Source organism: Ovis canadensis, chromosome 3 (assembly GCF_042477335.2).
Source record: "Ovis canadensis isolate MfBH-ARS-UI-01 breed Bighorn chromosome 3, ARS-UI_OviCan_v2, whole genome shotgun sequence".
NCBI lineage: Eukaryota > Metazoa > Chordata > Mammalia > Artiodactyla > Bovidae > Ovis > Ovis canadensis.
In genome coordinates, this window is record NC_091247.1 from 169,114,272 (window position 1) to 169,125,557 (window position 11,286).

The 11,286-nt window shown below is 46.2% G+C and overlaps 1 protein-coding gene and 1 long non-coding RNA gene across 3 annotated transcripts in view; one reads left to right on the top strand and one right to left on the bottom strand.

The window, feature by feature from the left end:
• ERBB3 (erb-b2 receptor tyrosine kinase 3) overlaps nt 1-1,952 on the bottom strand; it is a 21,477-nt gene extending 19,525 nt beyond the window's left edge. Inside the window, exon 1 of the mRNA XM_069585007.1 lies at nt 1,546-1,952. Coding sequence (XP_069441108.1) covers nt 1,546-1,627 — 82 coding nt within the window. The 5' untranslated portion in view covers nt 1,628-1,952. The remainder of the gene's footprint in view (nt 1-1,545) is intronic.
• Nucleotides 1,869-11,042, top strand: LOC138437531 (uncharacterized). Of its 2 annotated transcripts, XR_011256019.1 has the most exons (5): nt 1,869-2,035; nt 8,010-8,340; nt 8,892-9,013; nt 9,130-9,301; nt 9,400-11,042. It is a non-coding gene; the product is annotated as an uncharacterized lncRNA (long non-coding RNA). The 2 variants fall into 2 exon arrangements; XR_011256018.1 differs by lacking the exons at nt 1,869-2,035; nt 8,010-8,340; nt 8,892-9,013 and having other exon boundaries at nt 9,025-9,301.
• Nucleotides 11,043-11,286: the final 244 nt, after the last annotated feature.

Genomic DNA, 11,286 nt, shown 5'->3' on the forward strand with positions numbered 1-11,286 from the left:
CCAGTGTCACGGGGCTCCCCTTTGGTAGAGAGCACTGGGGTGGGTCGCAACAAGAATCTCCAGCCCCTCCTCAGCCAGAGGCCTTCTCCCCCAAGTCCCCCGCCCCCATCACCGCCAGGACAAAGGGGCTATAGAAGGACTGAGACGGGGCCGGATGCCCAGAGGCTGCAGGAGCCAGATAAAGGGTAAAGAGACCCAACCATGCCTGCCTCCTGTCTCCCTCAGGGAAGGCGGCCAGGATCCAGGACTCCTGGGTTCCCAGCTGAAGATTCCAGGGGCCTGAGCGGAACAGTGAGACAGTCACTTTACTCCATCTCTCCCACTCCAATGCCCAGACCCCCGCCCTCTACCAGCTGGGAGTGTTCACATCCCAAGATCCCAGGGTCTAAATTTAGGCCCAGCAACTGTGAGGGAAGCACAGGTGTTTCTCCCACTCCCACCCTGGGGAAGGGGCCCTGACAGTGCCAAACCCCAAGCTGAGATCTGGGGGGGGAGGGGAGGAAATCAACAGAACTCCTCCAATGCCAGCATCCCCAGCACCCCTCAGTTGTCCACCACCCCAGAGACACCCCAAAGAGGGGGGCTTAGCTGGCATGGGAGTGGGAGGAGGAACAGAGGGGTGATCTGACTCTTGTCTAGACGGCTGGAGACCGCCAGACAATAAACAGAATGGGAGTAGGGGTGAAGGTGGCTCTGAGAAGGACCCTCCCCATGATAGGGGGCTCAGAAGACAGGACAGGTGCCCTGTCAGCCCTCAAGTTGGGGAGAGAAAAGGCTGAAATATAGCGGCTGGAAATCCTTGACCCTATAGCTGGTGGTCCAGGGCTCTGTACATAGTAGATGCTCAGTAAATATTGGTTAAATTGATCTGGGGCTTAAAAAAAGTTTGGTCAAGTTGGAGACCAGCCAACTTTATTATTTTGAGAGAACGAGGGCAGTCAGCCTCTGCGTGGCCGCTCTCCCTGCTGTCCCCTGGACTTAGCCCCCAGGTTAATCTCCACTCTCCCCAGGGCAGGCCCACTCACGGAAGAGGAGGTGTCACTCTGTTTTCCAACACTAGAGAACAACAACCTCTCCCCCTTCCACAGCTCCGCCCTGTCGGCAGAACAACGAAACTGGAGCTTGCTGAGCCCCAGGGGCCAAAGAGGTCTGGAGTAAACCGAGATGCCCACCTCCGTGCCCCGCTTCCTCCGTGTTCTCCACCTCCAATCACCCCCTCACGTTTACAGAATGGAGGTCCTAGTTCCCGTCCCTGTAGGGTCCTCAGAAGTGTGAATGGTTTAAGCATCCGCCGGAGAGACAAATCTGAGGGTCTGCGAGGCGCCCAGGAGGCGGTGGCCGGGGAGCAGGTCCCTGAATCGCGTCCCCGCCCGGGCCACGCCGAGAACCCCATCCTGACGGTCCCGGGCCCAGGGGGTCCCAGCCGGCGGGGGCTTCACACCCCAGCCTCGCGCAGCCCAAGCTCCTGCCGCTGGCCTCCGGCACCCCACGAATCCGGCTCGGAATCCCGGGTTCGGAGCCCGCCAGTGCTCCCGCGCCGCTTACCTGCCTGCGAATTGCCCACCTCGGAGCCCCGGGCCAGGCTGAGGAGGAAACCCAGCACCTGCAGAGCCCGGTTCACCTTCATGACTCCAGCGGAGGGTGAGGGGAACCCAGCCCAAGCCGGCCGGGAAGGGCCCTGGACTAGGACATCGAAGCGGAGCCACCTGAGCCGCCAGCGACCCCGGTAGCGGCGGCAGAGGAGGCTGCGAAGTGCAACCGGAGCCGGAGTCCGGGGCGGGATGGCAGGGGAGGAGTGGAGTCTGCGAGGGAGCGCAGGACGGAGCGCAGGGGGAGGGGGTGAGTCTCGGCCGCGCCCCCTCGGGCGCGAGGCTGGAGTAGCGATTGCCGGAGCTTCGGCGGCCCGCCCCGAGCTAGCGCGCCCCACGCCCAGTGGCCGGCAGCTTGGCCGCGCAGATCCTAAACGGCTCTCGCCCTAATTATTCTCCCGGAGTCCAAGATTCCGAACGCCCCCAAATACTTCCAGAGGAGAAAGGTAATGGGGGTGGGGAGAGAACGCTCCAAAGCCCGACCCCCTGCGAGTTGGCCTCGCCCACTAACCAAATCACTCAACTCCCCTAGCCGGTTGGGTCACTTGGGGGAGTTTCTGTCTCAATGTGTTTGCCTGTGTGTGTGTGTTTTTGAGGGGGAGGGTGTTTTTGTCGCCTTGAACAGGCCACCTCAGTTTCCCCGGAAACCCCCTCGAAACCCCATAACTCATCCGCCCTGCCGAGGAACCCGAGCTCCAGAGGCCGCGTGAAATTGCACTGTCTCCGGCCGCTTCCTCCTCCAGACCCGGCGCCGGCCCGGCCTCTCCCGGGGATTTGGTAGGGGGGCGGGGGTGGCTTCCAGCCTGGGAACAGACCCCGAAGCCCGCCTTTTCACTTCCACCCCGGGAGGGGCTCCCGCACCTGTCGCTGTCCCCTCTGCTGCCCCCCACGGCCGCCTGGGAGAACAGCTGCCTCCCCTTGCACACTGGAGTCGGACCGCGCCGTCGGGGCGGCCGCCTTCCCCACCACAGAAGTTCACTTTCCCAGGCCTTCCGGGCCTGGGGTCTTCCTGGAAAGGAGGAGGAGGGGGACGCCGAGAGGGCCCTAGAGACTGCGTCCCCGAAAGGCATGAACCCAGGGCACCAGCTCCCGGATCCTAGCCAGAGGCGCTGCTGACCACCACGAGGGGATGCCCCCAAACCCAGGCCGACACCAAATGGATAGGATGGGCACTTCCTGGTGCCCAGCCGGCGGCAGTGAGGCCTCACACGGTGTGGCATTCCGGATCTTGCCCTGAAAGCCTAATTATTTTCCCCAGAGTTTCAAGCCTGAAGACTTCAAGAACAGTTGAGCTTTGAATAAGAAAAATTCCACCTCTCACTCTGAGCCAAGAGTACTGGCTAAAATTCTTTAAACTTGCTTTGCACCCTGGAGGGCCTGTTCTGTGATTGGAGGCTACCTTTGCCCTCTGAGTGTTGACCTTGTCCTGACCACTTACTTAACAGTCATGATAGTAATAGCAACATTAACATATACAGTAGTATACAAGATCATTTGCAAGCACTTTCTCAAACTTAGAGAATGTTTCACTTAATATAAAAATTATGTGAATTAGGTGACATCACTCTCAGTTTTACAGAACTGGAAACGTGGGACTACTCCAAGATCATCCACCCTGTGACAGTGCTGAGATGTTCAGGTGATCAGAAGGAAGGGATCAGGTTTTTGCCTAGGACTTCTTGGGTTACAAGCTCTAGATTGGAGCTTCATCTGTTCAGAATCAAACTCCTATCAGATAATTGAGCTATTACCACTTAAGGGGCCTTTCATTTGATCACTCATGCATTTCAACCTAGTGTTCAAGGCTCTCATTTCGAAGGAGGAACCCTTCCCTAGTTTCTTTGTTTGTAAGAGCAGTCATATTTACTAAAGGTTGTTGTCTGTATTTACTAAGAAAAGGCAGGGAGATCTTCATTACTGAATGCTAGCTGTATTTATCTTATTATTATATCTTATGTATTATGTATTCATATATCTTATGTATCTTATGTAGCTGTATGTATTATTATCACCAACCCTAATCCTTCCCTCCCCAACTAGATATATCCAGGTGTGCTTGCTGGTATTTATTCTTCAGTATGCTATGCTAAATCTCAGGGATGTAAGCACTGGAAATACCTGACAAGTAAGGGGCCATCTCTGTTGGGTGCTGTGCTGACCCAATAAATGAACCAATGGAGACTTTATTTACCAACACTCTGCAGTTAGCAGTTATCCAGCATCCCTTTATTTTTCCTTACTCTTAGCTGATAACTTTGGTTCTTATTTTACTTGTGAAAGTAATCAAAACATCCTTAGGACTTCCCCGGTGGTCCAGGGAAGAATCCACCTTCCAATACATGGAACACAGGTTCAATTCCCTGGTCAGGGAACTAAGATCCCACATGCCACAATATTTTAAAAAATAGTAATAATAATAATGGACTTCCTGGTGATCCAGTGGTTAAGAATCTGCTTGCCAATGCAGGGAACACAGGTTTGATCCCCGGTCTGGGAAGATTCCATGTGACTCGAGGCAACTGAACCCTTGCACCACAAGTGCAGCGAGCCTTCATGCTCTAGAGCCTGTGCTCAAAAAGAGAAGCCACTGAGATGAGAAACTAGTGCACTTCAACTAGAGCAGCCCATGCTCACCACAACTAGAGACAGCCTGCATGAAGCAACAAGACCCAGCACAGACAAAAACAAATAAACAAAATTTTAAAAGGAAAACATCCTTATCTACCAGCATCCTCGCTTAGGTACTCTGACTTCCATCATATTAAAATGAATTGTCTTTGTTGCTAGTTAAACCAGCTGTCCGGCTTCCATGGTGGCTCAGACAGTGAAGAATTCACCTGCAATGCAGGAGACCGGGGTTTGATACCTGCGACAGGAATATCCCCTGGAGAAGGGAATGGCAACCCACTCCAGTATTCTTGCCTGGAGAATTCCATGGGCAGAGGAGCCTGGTAGGCTACAGTCCATGGGGTCACAAAGAGTAGGATACGACTGAGCAACTAAGCACACAGCACAAGCCAGCTGTCATCCTCCCATTCCTATCCCTCACCCCTGCCCTCTTGTTCTATACCTCAGTCTTCTTGTCTTTCTCCTGTATTATCAATATTTCTCTCTACTGGGTAATTTTTTTATTTTTTCAATTCGGCTGCCTCCTGTCTTAGTTGCAGCCTGCTAGGGCTGGAGGCACTCGGGCTTAGTAGTCCTGCCCTGGAATCTTAGTTCCCCAACCAGGGATCCAGCATGTGTCCCCTGCATTGCAAGGTGGAGTCTTAACCACTGGACCACCAGAGAAGTCCAAAATGGGCCTTTTTATAAAGTTATTTTTTAGGAGAGAAAACTTCAGAGGAGATATTTTACATACAGAATCCTTTGAACTGGACCTTGTCAAATAAATATTTAGTAGAGTTAAAAGCTATATGCCAAGTACGTTTCACTTAACGTAAAGCCTTGGCAAGACTAATTAATGCAGAAAGAAACAAATAAAACCGCACATACACAATTACAACTAATAAGAACATTAAAAAGATTTCTGGGGCCTTCCCTGGGAGTCCAGTGGTTAAGAATCCACTTTCCAATACAAGGAACATGAGTTCAATCCCTGATTGGGGAATTAAGATCCCATCGGATGTGGAGCAACTAAGCTCACATGGCACAACTAGAGAAGCCCAGGTGCTGCAGCGAAGACCCAGTACAACCAAAAAAAAAAAAACAAAACCCTGCACAATTCTTTTTCTAGTTTCTGGAAAGCTTGCATAAAAGTAGCAAGAAACTATTTTTGAAGGTCAGTAGAACATATCGGTAAAATCATCTGGGTCAAAAGTTTTGGTAGGAAAGTCTTTTAAAATTTTTCAAAAAATATTTCTTTATCTGGCTTTGATGGGTCTTAGTTGCCGCAAGGGAGAAGGCAATGGCAACCCACTGTAGTACTCTTGCCTGGAAAATCCCATGGACGGAGGAGCCTGGTAGGCTGCAGTCCATGGGGTCACTAACAGTCGGACATGACTGAGCGACTTCACTTTCGCTTTTCACTTTCATGCATTGGAGAAGGAAATGGCAACCCACTCCAGTATTCTTGCCTGGAGAATCCCAGGGGCGGGGGAGCCTGGTGGGCTGCCATCTACGGGGTCGCACAGAGTCGGACACAACTCTGAAGCGATTTAGCAGCAACAGCAGCAGCAGTTGCCGCAAGGCAGGATCCTCGATCTTTGTACACCAGGCAAGATATTTGTTGTGGCTTGCAAACTCTTAGTAGTGACATGTGGGATCTAGTTCCTTGAACCAGGGATCGAACCTGGGGCCCCTGTATTGGGAGCACCAAGTCTTAGCTCAGGCACCACTGGGGAAGTCCCAGTGAAAGTCTTTGATTAACATTTTATTTATTTATTTTTAAACTTTGTTTGTTTAAGGCCACTTTGGGCCCTCTGCAGTGAAAGCATGGAGTCCTAACCACTGGATGGCCAGGGAAGTCCATTTTGCTATTTGTATTTTCCCAGAAATTTCTACATTTCGTCTAGGCTTATAAATTCACTAGTGTACGGTTGTTAATACTATTGTACTGTTTTATTTCGTTTCTGGCCACATGGCACGTGGGACTGTACCCCAACGAGCGATGGAACTATCACCCCCTGCAGTGGAAGCACAGAGTCTTCAGCACTGGACCTCCAGGAAAGTCCAATATTGTTATTTTTTTCTAATCTGTTGAAGGAGCTTCTGAGTTGGAGAACATGTGGAGATGCGGGGACAATGGTACCTGGAAAGGGGATGGAAACTCCCACATACTTTGCCCTTTACATCTCTTCCATTAGGCTGATCCCTGAGTTGTATCCTTTTATAATAAGCCAATAATCTAGTGAAGAAAATTTTAAAAACCTGTTGTGTCAAAATAAATTCTTAATGGCTTAAAGACTTAAACATAAGATATAAAACTATAAAACTCCTAGAAGAAAACACAGGCAAAGCATTCCCTGACATAAATTTACCAATGTTTTCTTAGCTTAGTCTCCCAAGGGAATATAAATAAAGCCAAAAATAAACGAATGGTACCTAATCAAACGTATAAGCTTTTGCATAGCAAAGGAAACTATAAACAAAACACAAAGACACCCTATGGACTGAGAGAAATGTTTGCAAATGATACTACTGGCATGGGCTTAATTTCCAAAATACACCAACAGCTCTTATAATTCAATAACAAACAACTCAATCAGAAAATGGGCAGAAGATTAAAATTTTTTTTGGCCACACCACATGGCTTGTAGTCCTAAACACTGGACTGCCAGGGAATTCCCCAGAAGACCCAAATAGACATTTCTCCAAAGAAAACATGTAGATGGCTAATAGGCACATGAAAAAATGCTCATCATTGCTAATTATTAGAGAAATGCAAATCAAAACAATGAGGTGCCATGTTCCACCAGACAGAATGACCATTTTTTTAAGAAGTCTACAAACAATCTATGCTGGAAAGGGTGTGGAGAAAATGGAACCCTCCCACACTGTTGGTGGGAATGTAAGATGATGCAGCCACTATGAAAAACAGTATGAAGGTTCCTCAGAAAACTAGAGTTGCCATACGACCCAGCAATCCCACTCCTCTGGGAATTTACCTGGACAAAACTATAATTCAGAAAGATGGGTGCACCCCTATGTTCATAGCAATACTATTTACAATAGCCAAGACATGGAAATAAAAATGTCCATTGACAGATGAATGGGTAAAGAAAATGTAGTCTATATATATATAGCGACCCCATGGATTGTAGCCCACTAGGCTCCTCTGTCCATGGGATTTCCCGGCAAGAATACTGGAGTGGGTTGCCATCTCCTTCATATATATATATATACATATACACATATATATTATATATACACACACACATATATATACAGACACACACACACACAATGGAATATAGGCCATTAAAAAGAATGAAATAATGCCATTTGCAGCTGCATGGATGGACCCAGAGATGATCATACTAAGCAATGTAAGTCAGAGAAAGACAAATACCATATGATATTACTTGTATGTGGAATCTAAAATACAACAAGTGAACATATCTATGAAACAGAAACAGGCTCACAGTTATAGAAAACAGACCTGTGGTTGCCAAGTGGAAGGGGTATCTGGGAGGGAGGATTGGGAGTGTGGGACTAGCAGATGAAAACTATTATATATAGAAAGGCTAAACTACAAGGTCCTACTGTATAGCACAGAGCACTATATTCAATATCCTGTGATAAGCCATAATGGAAAACTACATTTAAATTAACAACAAAAAATCTGTTGTGTTTGAGTTGTGTCTGTGGAGTCTGTCCCATTTTCATTCTATATTTTGCTTATTTGCTGTAGCTGCTGCTGCTCTTTTGTCTTCTTTATTATTCTAAATACTGTTCTCTTGTTTCCTCTCTTATTCACAGGTTATAGTTATTCTATTTCCTCATCATATATTTGACATTGGACTTCCCAAGTGGAGCAGTGGTAAAAAATCGCCTGCCAATGCAGAAATCCCAGAAGACAGGCATTCAGTCCCTGGATCGGCAAGATCCCTTGGAGGAGGAAATGGCAACCCACTCCAGTATTCTTGGCTGGAGAATCCCATGGACAGAGGAGATCGGCAGGCTACAGTCCATGTGGTGACAAAGAGTCAGACACAACTTAGCATGCACATGATGGGATATTTCACAAATTTAGCTTCTTAATGCTATTCTTCAGATCTTCTGTACTGCACCCTATTGTTTGCCTGAGAGGGTATGTTAAAAACCACAGTTCTAATAGTTGATTCATTCTTGAGTTGATTGCTTTGTTCATTAGGTTCCAAATTTTTTTGGTTTCTTTCTAATATATTTAACATTCTACATCTCTAATTAAAGCCTTAGTTGTAGCCTAGAAACTCGGATAAACTTTTATTTAAAGTATTTCATAATTTCTCCGACTTTTTGTAACCCAAATTTTACTATTCGTAAAGTTTTTAGTTTCCAGACATTTGTCAACTTTAAAAAGTTATCCTTTGCTTAGTAATTTCTCATGTTATTGTATTACAGTCATAGAACATGGCTGTGTAACACTGATTCTTTAAAACGTAATATTAAGGCTTCCTTTGTAATTTTGTACGTGGTCATTTTTTGTAAATGTTTTACACATGCTAAAAAAATGTATTATCTGTTAGATGTAGAATTCTTCATATATAATATATGGAGCGTATTAATTTCATTATTCAGATCTTTTATATCTCTGCTTATTGTCTTTCCTTATGTATTATTTTTGTTTATTTGGCTGCTTCACATCTTAATTGCTGCGAGGCTTATGGGATGTTACTTCCTCGGACCCTCTTCCCATGCGTTGCAAGGTGGATTCTTAACCACTGGACCGTCAGAGAAGTCCCTGTTTGTCTTCTAGATCCATCTGTTTCTAAGAGACCTATGTAAATATTTCCAGTTCTAACAGTTGATTTATTTTTTCTTTCCTAAATTTGTAAGTTGTTGTTTTATAACTGCAAAATAGGGAGAATAATAGTACTTTTTTTTTTTGGCTGCACAGTTTGCAGGATCTTAGTTCCTAACCAGGGATCAAACCTGTGCCCCCTGCAGTGGAAGCACAGAGTCTTAACCACTGGACCATCAAGGAATTCTCAGTACTTTCTTATAGGATTGTAATGAAAAGTAAGAATTAATGCATGTAAAGCCTATTGAGCATGCCCAACAGAAAGAAGGTACTCAATAAAGTTAACTATTAAAATTTATATATTTTGAGCCTACATTGCTAAACATATTTATTATGGTTATATTTTCTTGTTCTCTCTGTGGCAAGAATACACAGAAGAATTGTACAAAAAAGATCTTCACGACCCAGATAATCACAATGGTGTGATCACTCACCTAGAGCCAGACATCCTGGAATGTGAAGTCAAGTGGTCCTTAGGAAGCATCACTACGAACAAAGCTAGTGGATATGATAGAATTCCAGTTGAGCTATTTCAAATCCTGGAAGGTGATGCTGTGAAAGTGTTGCACTCAATATGCCAGCAAATTTGGAAAACTCAGCAGTGGCCACAGGACTGGAAAAGGTCAGTTTTCATTCCAATCCCAAAGGCAATGCCAAAGAATGCTCAAACTACCGCACAATTGCACTCATCTCACATGCTGGTAAAGTAATGCTCAAAATTCTCCAAGCCAGGCTTCAGCAATACGTGAACCGTGAACTTCCAGATGTTCAAGCTGGTTTTAGAAAAGGCAGAGGAACAAGAGATCAAATTGCGAACATCCACTGCATCATGGAAAAAGCAAGAGATTTCCAGAAAAACATCTGCTTTACTGATTATGCCAAAGCCTTTGACTGTGTGTGGAAAATTCTGAGAGAGATGGGAATACCAGACCACATGACCCGCCTCTTGAGAAACCTGTATGCAGGTCAGGAAGCAACAGAACTCGACATGGAACAACAGACTGGTTCCAAATAGGAAAAGGAGTACGTCAAGGCTGTATGATGTCACCCTGCTTATTTAACTTATACGCAGAGTACATCATGAGAAACACTGGGCTGGAGGAAGCACAAGCTGGAATCAAGATTGCCGGGAGAAATAGCAATAACCTCAGATATGCAGATGACACCACCCTTATGGCAGAAAGTGAAGAAGAACTAAACAGCCTCTTGATGAAAGTGAAAGAGGAGAGTGAAAAAGTTGGCTTAAAGCTCAACATTCAGAAAACGAAGATCATGGCATCCGGTCCCATCACTTCATGGGAAATAGATGGGGAAACAGTGGAAACTGTCAGACTTAATTTCTGGGGCCTCCAAAATCACTGCAGATGGTTACTGCAGCCGTGAAATTAAGAGACGCTTATTCCTTGGAAGGAAAGTTATGACCAACCTAGATAGCATATTCAAAAGCAGAGATATTACTTTGCCAACAAATGTCCATCTAGTCAAGGCTATGGTTTTTCCAGTGGTCATGTATGGATGTAAGAGTTGGACTATAAAGAAAGCTGAGCACAGAGAATTGATGCTTTTGAACTGTGGTGTTGGAGAAGACTCTTGAGAGTCCCTTGGACTGCAAGGAGATCTAACCAGTCCATCCTAAAGGAGATCAGTCCTGGGTATGCATTGGAAGGACTGATTTTGAAGCTGAAACTCCAGTACTTTGGCCACCTGATGCGAAGAGCTGATTCATTTGAAAAGACCCTGATGCTGGGAAAGATTGAGGGCAGGAGGAGAAGGGGACAACAGAGGATGAGATGGTTGCATGGCATCACTGACACGATGGACGTGAGTCTGAGTGAACTCCGGGAGTTGGTGATAGACAGGGAGGCCTGGCATGCTGTGGTTTGTGAGGTTGCAAAGAGTCAGACACGACTGAGCGACTGAACTGAACTGAACTGAACTTTTATTGTTATGTAACACTCTCTCCTTTGTCCCATAATTTTTTGCCTTGAATTATATCACATCAAAATCCCGATTTGCTTTTGGTTTATCTTTGCCTGGTAAAACTTTTCCCTTGGTCACAGGTTGAGTTTCCAGGGAAGCCAATTCTAAAGTGGAGATTAGAGTGCAGGCAGTTTATTAGTGAGTGCTCTTGGGATCAACACTTGCAAGAAAGGAGGGAAACAGGACTGGACAGAAGGAGAAGTTGGACTGCTGAGCAGTCACAATGCAATAGCTAATTCTGAAAGGAACTCTGAAAAAAGGTTAATACCTGTG